Below are 25,374 nucleotides of genomic sequence, written 5' to 3'. Positions count from 1 at the left end.
ACTCCGAGCTTGAACGACTCCGGGCGACTCCGGACAATTTCGGACGACTCCTGACGACTCCGGAGGAATCCGGGCAGAACTAGTGGTTCCGATTTTGCCGGAGTCGAAATCGGACTAAAAATAGCCGAAGTCAGATCGAAGTCGCGGCATATCATAGAGCACATCACTAATCACAACCACAATGAAGTTATTATGTTATGAAGGCTGGCATGTAATTAACCTAACCTAACACACAAATTAGATTTTTCAAAACTTTTTAATAGATGACGGTAACCCTCGTTTCAAAAGGGTTTGGTTATGTGTTACTCGAAGCGCATAAAATATGATCCAAAATTAGCGTCCGACCGGGAAAGGGAAATACATAACCCCGAAAAGGTGCACAATTATCATATTAACACACACACAAGAGCCATGCATACTCTTTTTCCCAAACGCAGATGGAAATATCTAAAGTAAGACATAATTCAAATCAATAAGTATGCGCACACCCATGATCATAACGAACGATCGCACTTTAATCGGTCAAATTCGATTGCCGAATCGTCAACATAATTTCGTCCACTTATTCCACCTTTCCGAAACCCTCCTCTCTCCCGTGCTGTGTGCTTGCTCAAGGGTGGATGGTTGGTTGGTTGGTTGGTTAGGTAGTTGTGTGCTGGAACCATCGCTTAAGGTTCACTTTGGTTTCGTTTCCGAAGAAAATGCCCCTAATCACGAAACGCCACGACTTTCCGCCGCTACTTTCCCCACCCGGTGATGCGGTGTTCGAAAACTTCCGATTGCATGTGGCAACCACGTCGCAAAGCAGGGGTGCGCAAAGACATATCGCAACGTAATAGGACTTGAAATAGCAAAAGAAAAAAACTACACACGAACCCATAAGCACCATCGACACGCGCGTTCACTTTCACGAAAGAAGTCAAAATATGAAAAAGCTGATACGTTCGGACGTGGAGTGACCACACGCGGTTGGGGCTTTTCTCCCCCCAAATTAAGCTCGCCGAGAGCTCCACGGGGGAAGAAGCGGCGGGGAGTTTCCGAGCAGTTTGTCGAATGCGTTTCCCATCGCAAACTCACCCCCGCTGTGGTTTGTATTTCCTCCTTGAGCTTCCTTACAGGTGGAATTGCTGGGTGATGAGTGATACCCCGCGGGCAGTACAATACTACACACACGCCGTGAAATCGTAATGCACTTTGCAGTCGAAAAAAGCTACGAAACACTTCCCAAAACCTCCCGAATGCACCCCGACACAGCGGCCACGCTGAGAAAGACAGGCCGATCCACCAACCGGCCACAAGTTGCAGGTCGCTTCTCGATCCATACAAGACGCGTGTGGTGATCACTTCGCCGTTGAGGGAGGAAAATTCGAACCAAAAAAAAAAAAAAAGGAAAGTCACGCAAAATCGAGCAGCAATTTTTGGACCGGACGTGGCACGGTGCTGCAGCGGCCATTCGATGGCATTCGATTTTCCAGTTCCGTCCGTCGCGTTTTTTTTTTTTTGTACCGAGGCTCTCCTACCCAGGTGATGGTTGGCTCTTGCTCTTAATTTTCCTACCCGTGGCACATGCTATCCCCAGCCAGCCTGAACTTATTAGTGAGCGCGGCACACCACCACGTGGTTAATTTCTTTTTCCGTGTTTCTCGCTTGCACACATCTCCGCATCGGCCGCAGTCTTGCGAGTCGGTAAAGTGCAACAAAAGTGATCCCAGACCTTAATAATATTTTTTATTTTATTTTTTTATGATCGCTTCTGCATTGCCTTTCTTGTTGGCATTGTTTTACTGGTATGAGGTTTCCTCCCGCCATTCATCCACTAACATTTTGAGGCAAAAGAAGTCCTCTTTCATAATGACAGCTTGGCCATTGTTTTTTTTTTTTGCTCCCAACTTCTTGTCCAATGCTTTGACGTGGATGGAGAGAGCAAGCAAGATGAACACTGTGTGTTTTACGCTGGCCCAGTACCAAAGACTTTGGAACATGGGGCAAGATGGTCATGTTAAGGGGGGTTTTACTTTCTATCTCATAGAATTGATGTTAAAAATATATTTTAAACCAATAATCATAGCTTAAATATTTTATTGATGTAATAAAAATAATAGCAAACATGAAGAAAATAAAATGTCCCAAGGGGCATAATCTACAAGTCAAGGCTAACGAAACCTAACAGAGTGATGCTGTTTTCGTTTTATAAAGGATATGGTTTTTTGGTGCATTAATGTTTATTAATGCATTTTCTTGTAAATGTTTTGTACAGAGCCACTTTTAACTAATTTTAAGTTTATTCAATAGCCCTTCTATTGAATAGAGCTGATAATTTGCCTGCGGTCTGGATTGGCTCTTTGTTTGCACCAATGACAACATTTAACAAGATTCGATAGTAAAAACTGAAAAGAGGTAAAATGCCAAATCTTTTAACGATTTTTATAATGACAAATTTTATTATAAGACAAATGTTATGTATCTGAGTATACATCCTTTATTTTTTCCACTAATTCTCGGAGTTCTCAAGAAATCTTATTTCCGATGAGACTTTTTAGTTTCATTCCACGAGAAATGTTAGGCCGCGGGGCCATGGGGTTTGAGAAACATTCTCAACGTCGGATTCTCAGGCACTCGTAGCTTTTGAGAAACCAACGTTATCAACATTTGTGAAATTGGCACAAACTCGGTTTGAGAATCTTTGAGAAAGTTTTCGATGCAGCGATCAACTATCTGAAATCTAAGCAGCAATTTTGCTATTCGTTTGTCGGCAATTACTTTGGATGTTTGTTGTACTGTTTATAATTGGAAAAGGTTTTAAAAACACAAGCGATCAAAAACTTATTTTCTTTTTAAAACTCGAAATAAAGCTTGAGTAGCTATATCGGTTTCTCAGAGTGAGAAAAACTGACGACGGCCACGGGCTCGAGACTGAGAACAAGTTTGGAGTGATTGAGAAACTTTAATGAGTGCTTGAGAATGTTTCAGTGCAGCTTGAGAAATCCCCGTGACCCGCAGCTTTAGATTACTATAACAGGTTCATGATTTACATAAAACACTATATTTAGAACCATTCGAAGATAGGAAGCAAATTTAAATGCATACAGTTGTCGAAACTGCAGGTGGCCATTTTGCTCCGAGTGGCCATTTTGCTCCGAGTGCCCCTTAGCACAGGAAGAAGCACCAAACGTGAACGTGAGCACCGAAACATTTGCGTGCATATCTCATGAGAGCACTTCGCTCTGTAAGCGGTCCTATTTTCTTACTCTTCTTTTTTTCGGTGGTAGTTATGTCAAGCACTAACATACAAGATGCAGACAAGGAAGCGAGCGACACACGAGCGACGGACGCAGAATGTGTTGGGGTTGGTCATCTGCGGTGTGCAGCACTTACGGTTATGGCCACCTTCTTGGGTGACAGTCTCGCGCGCGTCAGGCAGGGTGCTGCCGCTACGTTCTTGACAAAATAAGTTTCATCCATAAATATCCGCACATACCCCGAAAGGTGTACACACAAGTACCGGACGGCTAATGTACACATTACATCACCACCACACCAAGACACGCCGCTGACCTCCAACGTTCGTTCTGGTGGCGGTTGTTATGGGCCCTGCCGTAAAACCGTTGTTTATTTCTGCGACGTGCGGAGAAGACCCACCGTGCTCCAAAAGGTGAGCGTGGCTCATTTTCTTGATTGAACTAATGTCGAGTGTCCTCGCGGTGCACAAATGTGTCCACCCGCAACCTACATTGTGTACTTGTTTTCCTCTATTATGTTTTTCCCCGCCGGCCCAACTCGGCGGCCACACTAAACAGTTATGAAGAGAGGTCACCACCACCACCACCAGTCGGGTATTATGTTTTGCTCGGCTCGGCAACCTGCGCACAGCACGTCGCACGAAACTCATTGCCCGGAGAACTGTACAAGTACCGGCAATCCTTCAAAAGCGGATTTAAACTCAAAAACAATACCTTTCTCGGGCGAGCAGGGAGTTCGTGCGGGGTCGTTTCGTAACGGTGACACTGATAGGCTCGCGGCGCAATAGGGACAACTCGCAGCACCCGGGAATTTATGCAGTGATTTCCCCCCTCTGACCGGTGTTGTGTGTGTTTTCTTTCACTAAATTCCCTCATTCTGGTTCGGTGCGCGCGGTCACTGGTTGCTTCTTCCCGCACGACCCTGTGGAGGAAGAAGCCGGATGAAACTGACACTCCGAAAACCGATCCGTGGTTGGGATTCTTTCATACGAATTGGACCTTCCCCTTGGACGCGAAACACAACCACTGTTGAGAAAAGATACACGTGGTGTCCGTTTTCCCTTTGCTTTCCCGAGGGACAGATTGGGTAACTAAACAACACACAAAATGCACACGACGTGACGAGGTGGTAGGGGGCAAGGAATTCCTCAGCATAGCCGGTTGAGCAGGTTCTGGTTAGCTTTTGCTTCACGGTCGGGTCGAGCCTTTTCATTCAAAATGGAATGACAAATAGAGGAGCCGCCGGATGCAGTGCTTTGTTCTCATCATCATTTGGATGGGAATGTGTTTTCCTGCCTCTTCGCTTGTGTCTCTACATTGCTCTGGGTTCGCGTAGAAAAAATACACGCACTTACGAATACTTTTGAAAGCCTTTGGCAACGGTCGTACCATTTTTTCCTCACTTTTGGTCGTAATCTCAGACCTGTTTAGCGTTAATGTTTGTAAAAGAGGTTTGGACAATGGGCTCGTTTTGATTTAAATAGTTGATAATGGATTACAGTAGAATATTGTCTAATCTAATGCTAATTGTAGCAACCAGCAAATTGTATAACTTAGCAAAAGCAAATAAATACATAAAAAAAATAGTGAAGAAGAATCTTACAAATGAAAGAAAAATTATTCTTCAAAACAAACATCATATTTGCAAAAACTGTTCATTAGTCAAAATTATGGAGCTTATAACTCATTTAGTTATTTATTCATTTACATTTCAATCAAAGAATCTTCGATTTCATTTTACAATATAAAAATGATATACCGTATTTTAGCGTGTATAACGTCCCCCCTATAATTCATTTTTTTTAGAAGACACAAAAAATAATTTTTCAAAATTCAAAAACCTCAAAGACTTAGTGAATACTATCAATTTGATGATGATCAAACTTGTTTGTCTTTTCGTGCTTCTAGTACAAGCAAATGGAAGGCCATCTGTTTACCTTCGGATTCTTTTGGTAAGTTCTTTTGAGGAAGTTTATTTTTTTAGTTTTTGAGGCATTTAATTTGAGGCAAAAAATCATTTAATTTCTTTTTACGAATCCGAATCACCAATTTAAAGAACCAATGGCATCAATTGATTTCTCATGTTGCAAACTTCCTTTCGTTTTCCTAATGCATTTTCTTTGCAACATGCTTTGTTTTTACCAGTATTATCTTTGTAGATACCCATACACGAGACTTCTTCTTCTTTGGCTCAACAACCGATGTCGGTCAAGGCCTGCTTGCCTGTAGCCACTTGTGGGCTTGGCTTTCAGTGACTAATTGATTCCCCCCCATAGCAGGATAATCAGTCCTACGTATGGCGGCGCGGTCTATTTGGGGATTGAACCCATGACGGGTATGTTGTTAAGTCGTACGAGTTGACGACTGTACTACGAGACCGACAACACGAGATACACGAGACTATCTTTGTATATTATCGAATTATTGAATGTATATTAATGTCTCGGGTGTAACAGAAACAATACTACTCATGTATAACGGCCCCACTCATCTGATTTTTTAGTTATTTTCGACATAAAAGGAGCTCGTTATCGCGCTAAAATAAAAAAGGCAAATCATTAAGACAAAAATTTAATACTGCGCTGCTATGAAAATATGAAGTTTTCACTCTATTAACTTTAGAATCAGACTAATAGTAAAGGAATCTTTCCCCATAGCAGAACCTTCATTCTGAATAAACTAATTAATATGTATTGTGACAAACGAGCTTCAATTGCAGAGTGATAAAATGGTTTAATAGAATAATAACAAAAGAACAAATAAAAAATCGCCCAATGAGTAAACATTTTTCAACCCACATATCTTTCAGTTAACAACTCTGTTCAGAAGACGAAGTCGTTCAAATGGTGAGTGGGAAAATGATATCGTTTTATTTAAAAAAAATGCTGTAACTTATTTAAGCATGAAATTGAATTTAGTCATTTGTAACAAAACCCCGGCGCAGAGCCAGTCATAACATTTCACGACTGCACTATCAAAGAAGACGTAGAGCAGAGGATGTTCTATGAATTTCCTAGTTGATAGATTATTGCAAAATAAATTACGTTTTTTATAGCACAGTAAAATTACCCTGCAGCACCGAAGACCACATTACATCGATAGTGATGCGGCCCTTCAAAACACTTTGCCACGTTTGCCGCGCTTTTATGAGCCATTTCTTCCCGTTCGAAATTAGAAATAACACACGAAACAATTTCGCCCAACCAAAACAGAGAGTAAGAGGGAGAGCGAGAGAGACAAAACACTCTGATATGTATATTCCTTCCCGATTCTCCCAACACGCCACACGAATACTAAACGACTGCAATTGCGCTTGATTGTTTTGGTGCAACTGCAGTACACACATGCACATCTCTCCTCCTATTCCATCCTCCCCTCTCGGTTTACCATTTCAAACACTGACTGTGTGTATATATATTTGTGTTATAATTTATTGTCCATTACGGCCAGGCCCATGTCGTAACACGGTCCGCATTCAACCCGAACGCATTTCTCGGCTGCGGCGCTGCTTGCAATAAAATCCTGCCAATAATACCAAAACGTGAAGCCCCAGAAGTCGATGCTTCTTCACCTATGCCTTGGGCTACACAACAACAACAACAACAGCAAACTACCCATGAAACCCTACTACCTGACCCAATGTGGGGCCGTTCTTGGCCGTTCGATGTGTTCACCATTTTCTTCGGCATCCCCCCCCCCCCCCTCGATGCAGGTGGCAATTTTCTTGAAAAGATGCGCAACAACTGCTCCAGATTCAGTGAGGAGGGAGCATCATTTTGCCTGTAGCATTCAATGTATTCCCCCCCTTACTCCTGTCTGTTAGTGTGGCTTCCTGCCTTTTTCTGCTGCAAAATCACCCTTCTTTTCCATCGCGAATGTTTACAAACTATACACACACACCCCGGATAAGATTAACAAGCCTGTGCGAAGAGGAAATAGCCTCCGCGTGCCCAATAGCTGCTCTCCCTCCATGTTCCTTGAGGGCCACCCAGACCACCACTGCCCGCGTTCGAGCGAAACCTAGGTGAGAGAGGCCGAGGTTGAGAATGTTCAAGCGTACATGTGGTGGTGGAGTACTACGTGCCCACTACTGCCTTCGCAAATGCAGTGCAACATACGAAAACATGCTGCTGCTGCTGCCGCTGCTGTGCGCATAGAAATCCATGCACCATCCTCCTCCATCGGGCGTCTGTCTTGTTAGGGCAGATGAAATGGGGGGGGGGGGGCTTTAAGCATCGGCACCACGAGGCATCCACTGCACTGAACAACTCAAACATAACCTTGTCTTGTGAACCGAGCCGATGCGCACAACAAGTTTTCAAGAAGTTTGGCCGATAAAAGCCACACACACGCGCTCCTTGGGCTGGTGGAGCTTGCGAAATAGTGCCCACCACTACATCAGCACTACAGGTTTCGGGATGTAAATCAGAAAACAATAAACTATAATAAAATATAAGCCTTCTCCCTTCGCTGGGCAGCTTCATCAACCGGGAGCCGAGCGACACCGGTGCGGCGTAGTGACGTTAGACGTTGTTGTTGGTGATCCACTTCGCTAAGAAAATAGGCGAAACTTCACCACCACCACAGGGACACGTCGTCACCATGTGACCTCAGAGAACGACGGAAACACTTGCTTTATTTTTGTTTTTAGCATTTCGTTGCGCACAGGCCGAACTATGGGAGTAACGCTGAGTAAAATGCAAAACCTAATCCTGCTTAAAGCAGCAATACAGGGTTTTCTAAGTTTTGTAGGAACATTTTTCATTGCTTGCGAGATGTTTTTCAACAACTATCAAATGTTGTATTTGCATCACAATAATGTTTCAGTTCTTTCAGCACATCACAAGCTGGGCTGAGTTTTAAAATTCACAGTTCTTTGTTGAATATCATGTGTAAGAATTGAAATTTTATTGCGATCCAAATAAGACACGAGACAGCTGTTGAAAAACATCTTGCAAGCCACGAAAAATGATGTGCACATTGGAGATTGGCGTGGAAAACCCTGTAATGTTTCAGTTTTTCCACATTATTTTCAACACGTCTCTTCTGTTTTTCAAATTGCCAATCCTCTGATAGTGATGACATGCATACACATCATTGGAGTACAATGCTAGGACCTAACGAAGATGAATGAATTTCAACACATCTCAGGCTGGATTGAGTTAGGCAGATCTTTGTCTTGTTTAAAATCATGTGTAAGCTTTACGCAAACTTTATTATGATCCAAATATACCATTTGACTGCTGTTGAAAAACATCATGAAGCTGAAGAATACAGGGTTTTCCGAGTCAATTGAGAGTGACAACAATATTTTTAATTACTTGGAACATGTTTTTCAACAGCTATCAAATGTTGTATTTGCATCATAATAATTTATCAGTTCTTCCACATGATTTTCAACACGTTTCAAGCTGGATTGTGTTTGACAGTTCTTTGTGGTTTGTTGAAAATCATGTGAAAGAACTGAAACTTTATTGTGATGCAAATACAATATATTCCAGTGTTGAAAATCATCGTATAGACGGTGAATAATGATGTGCACATTCGGATCTGGGTTGGAAACCCTGTAATGATGTGCACATTCGAAAGAAAATCCTGTAAGTCTACAAGCATTTGATATACCAGTAATGAATAATGGTCGAGCAAAATTAAATATATAAAAATTTAAAAAAAAACCAGATGGACAATCGTTTTAAAGTGATGGCTAAGAATGCGTAGTAGATGCCTAGTAACTCAAATCAAATGTGTCGACTTCCCATTGTCCGCAACGGTTCATTCGAAAAAATTGCTAAAATTTAAAAATAATAAGTGCCGGAAGAGCTCGTAGATTTTTCACCTAACGTTCAATTTGGTGTATTCTATTTTAACTTCAATCAGTTTAAACTGAGATCGATATAAAATACCCAAAATTAGATTTAAAACACGATACAAACTAAGTATGTAAACTTCGTTCTTAAAAGCCTGAAACTTTAATATTCGGTCTGCATTTTTGTGCATCATGTTTTGACCAACAAACATTCAGGGTAGAAAATTGGCATAGAAAATTAAACTAGAACATAGCAGAACAATGCTAGCATGGCGTACAAGTTACGATGATAAAGACATTAAACAAACAAAAACATTGATTTTAAACATGAAACATTTCACTAATGGCAAAAGCAAACCAGTGGCAATAATCTTGGTATGCTAAAAAAAACAAAACCCTCAAAAACAGCCCTGGTACCTATTTAAGTACCTTTAAAATTAAATCTACTCTAAGCAATCCCAATACTTGTTTTTTACCCACTGCCAAAACCCATTGTGAGCCAACCAGGATTCCGGTGCCAACACACAAATGCTAACACGATTTGCCACTGGAATACCGTCGTGTCCTAGATTGGCGCAGGACAACTTCTACAGACCAATTCTTTTCGCCCACCCTCCTCCTTCTCAAGGTTTAGTTTATTATTATTATTTTTATGTGCTCCCGCTGTGCCACGCGCTGTTGAACAAAGAACGGAACCTTCTTCTGCTACTTTCACCCCACACAGGAGCCACCGTTCTGCTAAAGAAAAAATCCTTTGAGACTGCTACTGCACACGGTGGTGGGGCGATTCGTGGCACGACAAAACAACGCCGGAAGTCGGCCACGCCGAGGGTGCAAAGCAAGCAGAAGGTTGGAAGCGCAGAACCCTCCAGCAAGGAGCAGCGTGTGGAGGGAACGGTAAATCGATAGCCCAGTTTTTGCTAGCTCCAATGTGCGATAGAGCTGCTGGTGCTGCTGGTACTCCCTCTCTTTTCCCAAGAGGATATGGGCAACTCAGGTATAAGACACGACGGGGATGGGAAAAAAGAAGAAAACGCAACTAAAATTAAACCTGTCGGTTTGCCTGCTGCTACGAAATGAGTCCAGCGGAAAGGGGCAAAGTTACAACAGACCATGTTACAGCGCGCGCAATAAGGACAAAGGACATCTTCTTGAACACAACTGACCTGATTGACTTCCGCCGGCGATCTGACGCATTTCCTTGGTGAATCCGCGGGCCCCGAACTGGCAGGACAGGTCGTGCAGCGTTCTCGGCTCCCCGCGATCGAGCAGCCGCTCGAGGAAGAACAGCAGCGTCATGTTGCGCGCCTCCTCATACTCCATCGACTCCATGGTGTCGCCGACGCCGCTGCTGCCGCTCCCGGGTACTGTGCAGCAGATGTGTCTCGGTCGCCCTCGGCTGTGCTACCGATGCAGTGGCTGCGCGGTGTCTTATCTTATCTCCCCCCAAACTCCCCGGCCGGAACGAATCGGGCTCGGTATCCCAACTCGGAAGAAGTTTCCGACTTCCTGACCTATTATTGTCACACCTCGATGCACCTCCAGGCCAAGTGAAAATGGCCCCAAAATCTAACCCGCCAGAAGCACTACACACTACACCACTTCGGGGTACACTCTCACCCTTACCACACACACACACAGACACACACACCACCACACAGATTTTCCCTTTCTTGCAGCGAATGCAACGATGCGATGACACTTTATGGTTTGGCGCAAATGTGGCACACGCTCGCGCGGGCGGCCGCACTAATTGAATTTAATCACAGACTTTTAACTTCACTTCTACTTCTGTGCGCTTCTTCCAAGACTTCGACGCTTGGTAAGAAAACGGGGGGTGGTAGGTAAGGGGGGGGGGGGGCGGTCAGCTTTTTACTTCACTTTCGACACTTTTGCTGCCGCGGAGGTGCAATAAACAGTGGGGGTTGGGTTGGGTTCGGCTGGAAGCGATGGTCAGTGTTCGTCGAAAGTGTCGTTGCTAGGCAGTGCGAGACGATGGGCGATGTTTGTTGCTCTGAAAGAAACGAAAGAAGCAAAAAGACGGCTGAGTATGTGTGTGTGAGTGTCGGAAAGGTTTAGTTTCTTCGCTTCTTTTTGGGGGGTTTATCTTTTGGAGGTTCTCCCTCCTATTATCTGCAACACGATTGCCGTTTTTACGTGGGGTTTTTCTTTTTCACTTTCGTAATACAGGTGAAAGGATATTGGCTGCCACGTACGATCACGAACTGAAGGTGGCAGAGGTCACACACAAAGGATGCGGCAATGCAACGGCAATCATATATGGTCCATATTTCCCCTACTACGTCACTACATGAAGGGGATAAAAAAGTCCTTGTAGTTCGGCATCGGCAGTGTCCATTGTTGCTTAGAATGAATTTTAAAACTGCATGTTAGTTTACCTTTTAGGATGTTGCAATGTTTGGTATTCATTTAATGTGCGATTTAAAAAATTGGATAATTGTTCGACTGAACTTTTTGTGTAAACAAGAAGACTCGAAAATAATTGTTAATATTCCTACACTAGTAAAACCGTGTTATAAATCATTTCTTCGCAATTAAATACAAGAGAATCATGATTTTGGAACCGAATATTGTATTTTTTAGCACAATACAAATTTGTTAACTGATTTTACATGCAATTTATTTCGGTTAAAGCTTCAATTTTTGACTCCAACTCACCTATTTTTGTCTGTATGTCTTTTTCACTCTTGTAGGAATCATCATGAATTTACTATTTATTTGAGCAGATTTATGACAACTGTAATTTGACATTACAATACAACAAGAACAATACAATACAATACAATACAATACAATACAATACAATACAATACAATACAAGAACAATACAAAAACCTTGTAATTTAATTTTGTGAAAAAAAAAACTAATAAAATGCAATCAAATCTCAGGGCATCGTTCACACTTGAAAATACATGCCAATCTTTTTTTACTCCATTAAAACTCCCAAAATTGATGTGACAATCGTTATATTTTAAATTGTATCAATAACTCAATACTCAATACTGTATCTAATAAATCTATACTTAATATATATTTAATAATTTTGGAACACACAGTTTCAGACATTATGTTAAATTTTTTTTTAAATAAAGCGGTTGATTTACATTCAAAACTTGATGTTTTGTAGGCAAAAATTGTGACACGCTATTATCAAAACTTGGTGCCTTAGAGACAAAAATAGGTGAGCTAGATCAACAATTTAGTGGCAACGAATGTATTCATATCATGAATGTATTGCTATCGCATGCCCATGTTGCACCGAACTCCCACACAAAACTAGGAAAGTCATGCGACCCATGAATAGTGTATTGTGATTGATGAAGAATTTGTGGGTTTGTAGATGCAATTGAATTTTTGCTTTTGTCTTTTATTGTTTTTTTTAGTAAATTCAAACAAATATCATCACTAATACATAAACACAAAAGTAAACCATCTACTTCAATAATAATAATTGAACTTATTATCTGGAATATATCTTGTGACGTCATTAAGTTAGATAAATTTAATCTTTTTCATATCTTTTTTTTCTTCTTCAAATAATTAAAAACTTTCAATTAAGCTCAATTGCTTTTTAAATTGTTCTAGTTTACTTGAAGTTAGCTCAATGGACTGAATTACAACAACAATCCTAAAAAATCGTACTTTTTAACTTTAAATATTTTAATTGAACACACATGAAACAGTTAATTTGTTAATGTTTGATGTTTTTCATTGTTTTTACAGTAAAAACAGTACAGCATCAAAACAGTATCAACCAATATAAAATATAACTTATCATAACTTTTTTGTTTCTAAACTTTTCACCAAACTTTAAAAACATTCTTAAAGTAAACATTCTAATAGTGCTTTCATGAAAGTTTGGTAAAGATTGATTCACTTTAAGTCATGAAATATGATAAGTGAATAATAAATTGATAAGTGGTCCTATTGATTTGTCCGACACTGTATAAACAAAAATTTGTAAGTACTCAACAATAAAGTCAATACAGCCGATGGACTAAAAATAAGAAAATTGAAAACTTCAACTACTGTTTAACTACATTTAACAGTGCTGTAATATTGATAAAATTTGTCATTTTTTCTCAGTTCCTAATTAATACACAAAATCGTTAGTATAAATCGTCGCAGGCACAATGATTGCAACCGTAAACACATTAAACTGTAGTTAATTACGTATCAGCAATCAAAAACAAATACCACTGCATTACTGCGTGCGTACTGTAGTCTCCTACACTGCCGTAGTAGCAGAACAAGGAATGCATTATTTTTTGCATTCTGGTGCATTCTCTTCCCTTCCCGTTTCCAATCCACGGGATTCTTGGTTGCATTTATAGACCATATTTTTTTGCATTTAATTGCATGTACAGTCTTTGCTCCATTCACCTCATGAAGGAGGAAGAAAGTTTGTGTTTTAGAAAAACAAATGTGTTAAAGGTTGTGCACATGCAACACCACGCACACACACACACAAATGCACGGTTGCTTGGAAGGGGGAGCTTACCTTGAGAGTTTTGCAGTTGCTACTATTTAACCTTCATCGGGAACTGCTGCTGTTGGCGGTGCTGTTGTTGCAGTTATTGTTGATGATGATGATGTTGCAAATGATAATGACGATAGTGGTTCTCGGTTGTTCCTGTGCTACACACGTGAAGAAATGAGGCACGTTGATCAGAGGATTGGTTATTGCCGGAGACAAAAGCAAAGCATTTGCTAGCGTTGCTTTAAGACGCGACTAGATTTACTTTTCCCACCCATCTATTCTATGCACCGTCTCTCTCTCTTTTTTCTGCAACTAGTTTCTCTGTTTCTGTTCAATCATTAGTATGTTTTTCTTCTTTTCTACGTACGAATGGCTTTCTCCTACCATTCGAGCGGGCAAAAGAGGCGAAGAGTGCGCGCTCAACAAAATAGCAAAATTGCCACTCATCGATCAAATAAAGTGTTGCTGCCGAGGATTTGCTATCGATAGCGACCTACGTGTACGAGGCGCGTTTGAGGGCGAATAAAAGAAATGAGGTAGCATATTCGAGGAGAATAAAAACAATACCAGCTGCAGTCGCGCTTCTGAAGACAAAAAGGCAGCCAGAGCTTTCGTGCAAAACTCAAAAAGAAAGCAATTTCTTCACGCACACACGAAGCAGTTTGAAGCACGAGGAAATTAGAAAATTACTTGTCGTATGGTTGTGTTAGGTATTGATAACACTTGAGAAAAAAGGGTTGCCATAATGTCGACTGCTTCCGCCATACGAATGAATTAAAATTAACAAAAAAACGGCTCTAAAAAAATTCCCCAAAAAAATCAGTCGTTAAAAAACACCAAAAAAAATGGTCCTTAATTCTCGCACACCAACATTGCAACCTACACACACACACACAAACACACAATCATACAAACAGCAGAGTGCGGGTTCGTCCGTCTTGTACACGAGCTCGGTGACAAAATGTTGACGTAATTTAGCGATCGTGCACCCAGAGCACACACAAAAAATATCACTCTTTGAAATCACACCCACTCTCTCTCTCGAACACGCACGCACACACGCATTTGGCACGGCAACGAATTTAAGTGAAACGATCAGTAACGCTTAAATCAGAAGCCGCCAATCAGTGCCACTGCTGGCTGTTGGGTCAAGAGACTACGATATATCGATATTTTCACAAATCACACACACACACACACACATTGCCCCATAACCAGCAGCACTGGGCACACACCACCAAACATTCCGCAGACGGCTGCAGCAGATCTTTGTTGACCGACTTGATTAGGTCACCTGTCGGGCCAGCAAAGACCAGTGCAATGGGAGAGGAGAGGTTCACAGTGAAATATTTTCAGCGCGCAGGTGTAAGGCACACATCCACAGAGAAGCAGCTCGCGTCTATTACCAGCCCAAACCTGCACAACGAACACTGCCCGACACATAACGAATGATTGTCACCGTCTGTCGCTCCTAAACAGAACGCACACGATCACGCACCATTGGCGATCGCGTTGTCACATGAGCTGTTGGAGTTGCTGCAACCTTTCTTCATAGATTCCCTCTTTAGTTCACACAGCCACAGACTAATAGGACGACACACGGGGGGTCGACGTCCCGCTGGAAGATGTTCAACGTGGCACACCAAACACACAGTACAAAAAATCCCACCAGCTGCAGAAATGCTTTGCAAACGGACAAACACACTACAAAATAATTGCGTTGGACAAAGGGCGTACAAAACGTAATAATTGGCCACACCACACACACACGCTCCGTGCACCGAGTTACTTGCTTGCCAGCCGCCAGCGCGTACCAGCGAAAACGATCTTGTCAACCCGCGCGCACCAACAGATCTTCTAGTAGCGCTCTGCTCACGCACACACATCTCCCGTACGATCGCTTGCGTACACACCCGCGTTCCTCACCCGGCCGAACGATCTTTCAACGCTTTCCAAATCCGATCGCCATTTTGAAATCTTTCTACGTGTGCGCTTCAATTTCGGCTCTTCTGCGGTCCGTTTCGCACCTCTTCCTTTTCGCGCACACTGGCCCAGGTGTCCGACGGTGAGGAGAAAGAGTGTGTGTATTGCTGTGTGCGTATGTGTGAGAGGTCGTGTGACTCTAGATAACGAACGATTTCAACAACTGCATCACACCTGCCTTATCGTTCCCTAGTGCAGGAATGCCGTGCCCGTTAGACCAACGCAGCAGCCTCTTACTAAGAAGCGCACACACCATCACACCATCACCACCTTCAACTACGCATTCCAATCCGTCGACCGGACAGAAACTGACAGCATCGATGAAACACCTGACCAAACGACCGTGCTGGGCGATCGCTTGGATCTGTATCGTTCGAGAGGGCTTACTTCTGGGTGAGCGCTGGTGCTGGGCAGCGCACACGGCAACTGATTAGATGGAGCTGGTAAAATTCGTACTACCAACCAACCATCACACGGTCCGTCACCAAATATTCGCCCGAGGTTTCAAACAAAACTGAGCGAACGAAACGAAACACGCACACACAGCCCTGTAAGCTTTACGGCAGCTGACGACGGTGTGTTGTTGTGGGTGTGCTGCTGACAGTTGTGCAATTGGCACCCAAGCAGCAATACGGAACCGTCAGAGGAAAGGCGTAACCCAAGTGACACATGTCAGCCGCCCGATAACCAGGCTAAACTGATTCAAAACAGGCGCTTTTAGTGATGCATTTGTTTGGACTGGTTTTGCTGGAAACGGTAAGTCATAATCGATTTTAACCTGCATTAAAACTTCCGAATTCATTCGGCATGTTTTTTATTATAATGAGGAACAAATGTTACAGCAGAGCGCCGTTTATTCAGGCACCTTTTATTCGGTTGTCCGAATATCGGTGCTTTTCAGAAATGACAGCTTAACCTTTAAGTTGGCAACCGGATACCCGGGTATTTTTTTAACTTTAAACTGAAATAACTTTTGATTCATTGCTTTTATTGACCTGAAATTTTCCGTAGCCTCCCAACTTTTAATTTCTGAGTTTTGGTGCATAAATTGTAATTTTAAACAGTCTGTAAGTATTTTATTTTGACTTTTTTTAACTTTACCACGTAAGTTGGCAACCAGCATACCCGGGTATCCCATACATTTTGTATGGAGAATGACGTTTCTCTTCTTCCTCTTTTCGTATTGTGCTTATTTTCGGGTCAAATTCAAGCGATTCTAAATTTCAATTTGACCGTTATTTTTATAATAAAATGAAAAAAACTTAATGAATAAATGAAATAGAAGAGAATATATGGTCGGCATTACTTGCTTACAGCATTAAAATATAGATAGCATTGTTTACCTATGAAAATCGTTAATTTTTTGCATCAAAACGTGTGGAATATCCGGGTATGCCGGTTGCCAACTTACGTGTGTAAATCTGGTTGCCAACTTACGTGTGTAAATCTGGTTGCCAACTCTACGGTTAATACAAAGGTAACGTGGTTTACCGGGCAGGAGGTTTGAATAAACCGCTATTAGAATTATTAGCATGGCAAAAAACAATAAAATATGACATTTGAAGAATTCTCTCACTCTCTCTCTCTCTTTCTCTCACCTTCTCTCTCTCTCTCTCTCTCTATCTCTCTTTTCCTCTCTCACTCTCACTTTATCCCTCTCTCTCTCTCTCTCTCCCTCTCTCTCTCTCTCTCTCTCTCTCCCGCTCTCTCTCTCTCTCTCTCTCTCTCTCTCTCTCTCTCTCTCTCTCTCACACACACACACACACACATACACACACACTTTTTCGGCAGGTCTTGCTGTACCAAATCGACACATACAGCCATACAACCCTATAATCTTTTGACAGAAAGTTTACGCTCTCTCATACAAATCAAACGTAAAATTTTTGAGTTTACGCCTCGTGTGACGTCCGTATAACAATGGACTTTTTTCTACTGGCTGTTGAAAAAAACAACTAAGTGAGATAATTCCTTTGCATAAACACTCTTGTAATAGTAACTACCCAATTGACATTTTCAAGCACGAATAATCGGGAATTCGAGCAAATTCCCTTAAACTGGAGCCTTAAACTTCTCTTAAACTACACCAGTTTAAGGGAATTTAGAAAAAGGCCTTTAAAATCAACTATGATGCGGCTTTTTCGTTGTTTTCTTCTAGATTCGCTCGAAAATGATGTTTCCTATCGTTATAGTTGGTCAGGTAGCCATTTTATACTTAAATAATATTGATTTTTTATAAAATAACGTCACACAAAATTAACTTTTGTTTTTCATCAAAAATCTAAGCTATGTGTGTAAAATGAGCTCGACGGCATCGTCAATCGATAGAAGCAAGTCTAATTTATGAACTCACCAAATTTTAGCGCTTTCAACACACTTGATCACACACAAATCCACAATTTCAGGCGTATCGAGTACTAATCGAGCAGATATGGGAAAACAATTTCCAGCAAATATCACTTGGGTATTCAAGCTTATTTGCAAACATAAATCTACTACCTTGTGAGGTGTCTTTCGTCAATCATCCGGATTTTTCACCATGATGGATGAAGACATGCCTTTAGCCATTTTGTCGAGATCTATCTTCGATTTTTATCAATTCCTCCTCAGTTTTCGCGACAAAATTGTTGGAGTAGAGCTTTTAAACCATGTTGGTCTACAAAATTTCGATGGGACGCAGCTGGGTATGTTGCACATATCGAAATTCCGTCGAAATTCACCCAAAACGATCGCATTCAGTTTTGGCGTCATTTCTTACCGCTGCGAATTCTGCTCCCTGATACATTTGTTCCTGTTTCACAGGTACTATTTCACCCTCGGTCTACATTTTCAGCAATATTTGGAGCTTCTAATCCCTCTAGGTCGTCAGCCATTCGGAACTAGGCTTTTTTTTTAAATGCTCTAATTGTTGTCTAACTGTAATAAGACGTTGTAGATGCAGTAACAGGCTTATACGATGTCCACAAACTGCCGAACGAAGTCCGTTTTAGACGATAAGGGGTACCGTTCTACGATCGCGCACGCTTTTATACGAAGTTGCTTCACTTTTTTGGCCATCACGGTTAAAGTTCGACTGATAAAAGTGTCAAATTTTGTCTGCTTGCTCATGAGATACTATTATTGAAAGTGCAATTAATGTTTCGTTATTGCGGGTGAGTTTAGGGCGTTTTTCAGTAAGTATGACTTTAGCCTTTCAGATACATCCAGTGATAGTAAGTATCGCATTGTGGCCGGTCTCGTGGTTCACTCGTCAACTCGAACGACTTAACAACATGCCCGTCATGGGTTCAAGCCCCGATTGAACCGTGCCGCCATACGTAAGACTGACTATCCTGCTATGGGGGGAATCAATACACCGTTTTCAGGGTCAGTTTCTATTGTGAACGGCATTATTCAACAATCGCAATAGGTTTTTTCAACAGTCCCGCTGTAAAAAATAATGCCAGCTGTTGAAAAACATCTTGCAGATTTTTAATAATGCTGTTCGCATTGAAAACTGAACCGGAAAACAGTGTAAGTCACTGAAAGCCACGCCTACAACTGGTACAGACAGGCCTTGACCGACAACGGTTGTTGAGCCAAAAGAAGCTATTGCGGGTGAAGTTAAACCCTATGAAAAATCATTTTTTCAATTTTTCAAAAAATCAATCAAGTCAATTTTTTAATGCAAAAGTTATAGGCCGTTACAATCGACACACCCGGATCAGAATCGATCTTCCGGATCCAGAGATTCATATATCTACGAACTGGTTCCATCGTCGCTTTGATGACTATTGGCTTCCTCGCTGTACGTGGTTACCCGGCTCTGGCACGGTACTTGGTCGAGCACATCCGAGTACGGTACTGTTGGATGCCAAAGTAAACATGACCCTGTGTCCCAATGATCGAATTTGTCCCAAGAACGCTACCCTTTCGAACATAATTTCTATACTGCGCCGTGGTTCCCTTACAAGTTGCGTGTACTACAAGCGTGTAATAAGAAGATATCGTAACTGACTATAATACCATTTCTCAGAATGCATTTGTCAGTACCGCTTTCCATCGTTCTTGGAGGCTATTTTTTATTCCCTACAAAATTCGATCCGCGAATTGAGCAAATTTATGTAGTCGATAACCTGAAGTGATAACCAACAGTATCCTTAAAGATGAGTCGTTGATAATAGAAAAAGATCTCGAATTGTCTCATTTTCTTCTATTACTATGCTTGGTTTCTTCGTATTCCTATTAATGGTTAATCGTTTATATATTATTAATTCCACATATGACTCGAAGTGGGAATACCGGTACATAACCTTACAATATTATGTCATTAAGGATCTTCTTCTACTCTCAGACGAACAAGCAAACATCTCGTATGATAATGAAAGGACCATTGGACCAAAGGACCAAATTCGAATAATCAATCGACAATCATGTCAATAAAATGAATCTCTTTGTGTTAAGAACAGAGGGACGTGATTCTATTTCCGGCGTCAAGAACAGAAGGACGTGAGAAGGCGGGATATCTGATCACAACTTCATGTGTGTGCATTTGAATAGATACAAATAGGAAAGGAGTGTAAGAAAGTTTTAAACTTAAACCAAAAGACAATTTATGTTTGATAGAGACTACGATTGCCACAATCAGTGATATACCGTTGGGTAAGTTTGGTTTGATCGTTTTTGATGGGATTTTTACCGTGTTACCCTGTAAAAAAATGAGTATTCTCATTTCATCATTATTTGTTAGGATCTTACATAAATTTGTTACCAAATCTCCATCATCTCATGACAAGCACTAACAATATGGTATTCTTTAAAGTGTGTTTCAAGTTTTTGAAAAACAAGCTAGAGTGATCACGTTCTATTAAAGCATATTTTTTAAGATACAGGATTATATGGCCCAATCATTGATGAATGCGTTGAATTTAATACGCTTGTTAGTGGTTAAATTAAATCTAGCCACAGTAAAACCGGGCCGTTCTCGTGGTATAGTCGTCAACTCATAAGACTTAACATCATACCCGTCATGGGTTCAAGCCAAGTAGTGGCAAAGGCACGCCTTGATCGACAGCGGTTGTTTAGCCAAAGAAGAAGAAGTGAAATTGATTAAATAACATCAGAACCTTCCTTCCCTTGAAAAATAATCAATTTACCCGTGAAAACCCCATTCCCTAAATTGAAAATACTGAACTTAACTTAACTTACAGTGTTTCTCAAGCCATTTCAACACTGCAAGCTTTATTTGCAATCCGTAAAATCGCTTTTCTACATTTTTAAATTAATGTCGAGCGTATACCGAGCAACCAATGCCAGGTCATTCGAGTTTCCATTTTTATTGTTAAAATATATTTTATTGAATTATTCGCTTCCGATGTTGAGCTGGCTAGAGAAATCCTGTAACTTAATTCTAAAAAAAAAACATACGAAACAACACCATTTAACCATTATAGACATTTTATTCACTCGTAGCACACTTTTGCCCTGAATTATGAGCAGTAATCTAAAAGTAATCTCATTTACTTATCTTATCTGAAATACAGCCCTAGTGTTTCTCTTGGAGGATTACCACTAACGGAAATGCAGAAAAATGATCATGCATTCGTTTCATTGCTATCACTTGCAAACGTCAGTCTCGATACATCTGCCGACTGCCAGCTATCAAGTCCTAGTTCACATTCTGAAACAATAGAAAGCAATTAGTTGCGAATTCTTCCGATTTCGTCTACATCCCCGTCACAAGGGTGGCCACGGAGCAAGCATACTTACAGAGGATTCTCGTTTGCCGAACTTGCTCCAGAAGGTGACCTTACACTTGGTGCGCTTGCCATTTTGTTTGTTAAAGATGGAGCACACATCGAACGGGGGGCAGTACAGATGCAGCGAGACGGCCACATCGGTGTGGCTCGGATTTTCGACCCGGTGAAGCCCGAGCGTATCGTTAATGTAGCACACGCCATTCGTTTCCAGCGTGCTGCGCGAAAGCTCCTCCAGCTCGTCCCCATTGTATTCCACCTCTTCGCCAGCCGGCTGACCGCTACCAATGTCCGCCTTGCTGTCCTCCGTGACCGTCGCATCCTTCGGCCAGGCATAGCGCGTCTCCATCAGCTGGCCCTTGAGCATCTTCATGAAGCAATGCGAATCGGCATGATCGTGGATGGCCGATGCGTGCCCTTCGTTCCAGCAGAGAATCATCAGGTTGTACTTGCCATTACCGGCATCTACCAGATTTCGGGTGTAGCTGTGTGTAGGCAAAACAGTAAAGAAAGAATGAAATAGATACGTTGTCGAATCATCACAACAGCGAAAGCCAGATAGCGTGCGGTGGGAATGTGTCATGAGTTGCCATTTGCCGCCATTTCAAATGTCCTGAAAACAGACTCTCAGACTTGTTCCCTTATCGAGCGTGGGCTGCAAAGATAAACCCATCGCATCATTCGGACAGGACAATCAACTTTATCATTTTTCGCGATGGAATCTGTTGCAAACGGTCTGATGCTGGAATCTGCGCCACGATGACATGGAATAAATTAATATTCAACATCTCATTTTCAATATTTGCGATACATTTGAGTGATACGGACAGTGTCGCTATCGATAAGAACTTTATCAAAATACGACTTGCTGGGGTTGAGTACGTCACAAAGTCTTCCGTTTCCTACTAGTTTTGAGATGATTCCCTCATAGGCTTATTAGACGATGGAAAGAACCGTCACCTTGGTTTGGCATTTTTCTGTCATATCGCAATAGAAAGATAACTACTGTTGTGGAAATCGGAATTCGACATGCTCATTTCCAATTTGCTCTGGAGAGGAGTTTCCTATCAAAGTCGATAGAAGTATTTGAATTTACTGTTGGTGTTTGATACCAAAAATACCAAACGAGGATGCCAGAACTTTCCATCGTCTAACAATCCTATCACAGTGCTTTATCTTTTAAACAGATTTAGTAGAATTCTTTCGCAATCACTCTCCAGCAAAAGTCCTTCCAGAAAGGGATGCTACTCTTCTACCTTACCCTACAATAAACCAAAGTCCACACCTAATCGGTATTGAACCATGTGTGCTATGCTACCTTCATTAATCGTCTACTAAAGATAAGCTGCTTTGTTCGACATTGCTCAGTCAGCTCTCTTCCGACGCCTCCCGACCCTAATCCAAAAGATCCCCGGATACGATCCCGGACCACCATGCGAGCGCATGTGTGTTGCCAAGGACCGGGGATCCGCCGCCATCTTGCATACTGCACACACTTACCGGTATCGGTCGAATTTGGCAAACTTGCGCCACTCGGCCGGGTTCGACTGGTAGCTCAGCATCAGATGGTTCACGTACTCGATGTTGACGTGGTCCGAGTCGAACGTTTTGCGCAGCTCGCCGATCAAATCGGTCAACGTTTCACACTTCCTTGCGTTCTTGAGCGGTTTGTCGATGCCGGTGAAGGTTTTCGTCAGCTCGCGTAGATACTTTTCGCAATCTTCGTTCCGGTTCTCATCGCCGCCACAGTTGTTGTTTAGCTCCATTACCGCCAGCGACGTCATTATGATTTTTATGTTTCCCACTGGGCTGATAACGCACTACACTCCGCTGGCCGTACGACACTGGTGCAATCGATCTGGGCGCGCAAATTGTGCTGTGGTGTGCTGCCTTCTGCCTATTGGAAGGGAACGGGTAAAACGTAAACAATAATATTAAAAAAAAACATACACCATTAATTACTGCGTACTGCGACTGGTTCGATCTATCGGACGCCAATAAAAATAAGGGGGTTGCTTTTAAAAGGGTGCTTTCGCACCAGTTTGCAGTAAGAGCGAGAGAGCTAGAGAGGGTTCGCAAAACTTGATTACGCCAGCGCGCCAGGGCGAAGATGCAAGGCAGAGATCGATCGAGCCGCAATCTGGGCACAATCTGGGGCCCCAAGAGTGTGATTTACCGACCGCGTTGGGCACTGCAATTGTCCGGCCGTTCTCGCCACTGCACTCGGTCACAAACACGGCCATTAGCAAACGGCCCGCCATGTTGGGCAGGTTGAATAGCCTTTTAAAAGTCATCGGCATACCTTTGCTGAGTGGCCCATGCGACGGTCCTCCAAGGGTAGGCAAAATAGACATCAGCCAACGAGGTCCGTAAAGCTAACGAGAGCTAACATAAAATACAGCCATTTTGAAGAAGCGAAAAAAAAGCCACACAAAGCCATCGCCCATGCTTCCTACCGTGATCATCAGATCATCTTGGACTTCTTTTGCAAGATCGTTCCCCGGGAAAGGTTCAAGCCGATCTTTATCAGCTTGCAATAACAATTTGTTCCTAGGTCAAACAGACTGGCAGAAGGGATAGTTTTTCTTTTACATGTGCTACTTGATAAGCTATACTCTAACCTTCACGTTAAGTTTAGCTGATCTTTTGAAGAGTTTATTTTCCGCTCGCTCCCTAAAGACCGCACGGTCACGTTCTTTATCATCATCAGCATCATCGCACGTGTTTATTTTCGCGTTTGAAGAAAGAAAGAAAGAAACAACGGTGGCCGCAATACTGCCAGCAGCATCAACATCCCGCATACAACATAATGCTCCTGTGCCTGAGATTGCATTCAACACACCAGCCATACCGACAAAGCATAAAAGCAAAGATCAACAAAAGCAGTAAAACAAAAACTTTCTCTCTTCTCTTTTGTTACCTCCGTTGCGATACCGTCTTATATACACGTACGTCTCGCCACGTCTTTAGCACTGGCTGCACCCGTCTCCACCTGTTGCCAGAAATGCAGCGCAGACTTTCTCGTACCTGTTGCTGTTGCCCAGGTCGTCCAAAGTGCAGCAAGATGGTAAAACAAAAACCCTTCCCCTCAACATCGACAAACATCCCCCCCCCCACCTCCCCGCGATCAAGGTTAGGTATGCGAATCCTTCCACGCGGGCCAATCCCTAAAGCCTCACACTTAATTGGCTTGCAGCAGCATTCGACAGAAGGAATTAAGCGCTAATGCTTACCCCGCGACGTGTGGTCCGTCCGTCCGAGTTTTCTAGAAACCCTTCTCCGATTGGGCTTGGTGTTGGGCTGCTTGGATGCTCGCGGCACTCGTTAAGGGAAAATAAAACACTTGAACCACCACCCTTCTTCTGGGTAACACACTCACACACACACACTCACACACACTTGATCCGGGCTATGCGCAGAAGGATCGTGTTTGGCGTAGCCGAGGCGCTTAATTAGCGGTAAAATCCCTTCGGTAGTGGAGCAGAAGCAATGAGCAAATATTTGTCCGTCTTCTCAAGTGCTGGACAAGATCTTTGAATAAGCACACAGCACGCAAAAAATACGTACACACAAACACAGAGAGAGAGAGAGAGAGATGCGGAACACCGTTTTGTTTGGAAGCAGTTCGAAGCAGCTGCTGCAGGATGAGGGAGGATGTTGCTTCACGACACTTGCACAGCGACTGCCAGCACATGCCCGCACGGCGAGTTAATTTAACATTTTTTCCCTCGTTTTTGCACGATCCGAATTATCGCTCTGGCGTCCTCCTGCCACCGCATCGCGCCATCTCGTTTGCGCGCTGCATCATCACCATCGCCAGCTCTCGCTAGTCAGCCACCGCCGATCGGCCGTGTACCGCGCACATACCGTACCCGCTTACACTTACACCCGCCGCTCGCAGACGCTTATCAGCGGCTGACGACCGGCCGACCGACAGCCCCGGCCACAGCAGAGGGGGTGGCACCTGCAGGAACAGCAGGAAAGGAGACACCACCGGACACTGGTTTGCGCGGGCTGGGGGGGAAGAGGGCACCGAGGGCACACAGGGAGAAGGGGGACGGTACACCACGACAGGCTTATGGGACGCACCTCCAAGTCGAGAGGGCCGC

The 25,374-nt window shown here is 42.7% G+C and overlaps 2 protein-coding genes across 6 annotated transcripts in view; both read right to left on the bottom strand.

Annotated features, from left to right (window-relative positions):
• LOC120961581 (uncharacterized) overlaps nucleotides 1-16,137 on the bottom strand; it is a 38,008-nt gene extending 21,871 nt beyond the window's left edge. Inside the window, exons 1-3 of one of the 5 annotated variants that reach the window (XM_040385381.2) lie at nucleotides 15,918-16,137; nucleotides 13,569-13,705; nucleotides 10,212-11,059 (exon numbers count right to left, since the gene is read on the bottom strand). In XM_040385381.2, the coding sequence (XP_040241315.2) occupies nucleotides 10,212-10,377 (166 nt within the window). In that variant the 5' untranslated portion in view covers nucleotides 10,378-11,059; nucleotides 13,569-13,705; nucleotides 15,918-16,137. The other 4 variants (XM_040385382.2, XM_049606195.1, XM_040385383.2 and 1 more) reach the window with 4 other exon arrangements.
• A 4,811-nt stretch (nucleotides 16,138-20,948) lies between these two features.
• On the bottom strand, nucleotides 20,949-24,975 carry LOC120950699 (cysteine dioxygenase type 1). The gene is made up of 4 exons (XM_040368952.2): nucleotides 24,499-24,975; nucleotides 22,766-23,162; nucleotides 21,279-21,750; nucleotides 20,949-21,189 (listed from the first exon to the last, which is right to left on the bottom strand). Exons 2-4 carry the CDS (start codon nucleotides 23,047-23,049, stop codon nucleotides 21,178-21,180), a joined length of 768 nt encoding a protein of 255 aa, XP_040224886.1. The 5' UTR covers nucleotides 23,050-23,162; nucleotides 24,499-24,975; the 3' UTR covers nucleotides 20,949-21,177.
• Between the last annotated feature and the right edge of the window lie 399 nt (nucleotides 24,976-25,374).

The sequence above is a fragment of the Anopheles coluzzii genome, chromosome 2 (genome assembly GCF_943734685.1).
Source record: "Anopheles coluzzii chromosome 2, AcolN3, whole genome shotgun sequence".
In the NCBI taxonomy this organism is placed as follows: Eukaryota; Metazoa; Arthropoda; class Insecta; order Diptera; family Culicidae; genus Anopheles; species Anopheles coluzzii.
Note: the sequence above shows the minus strand (reverse complement) of the source record. Positions and strands in the feature narration are given on the sequence as shown.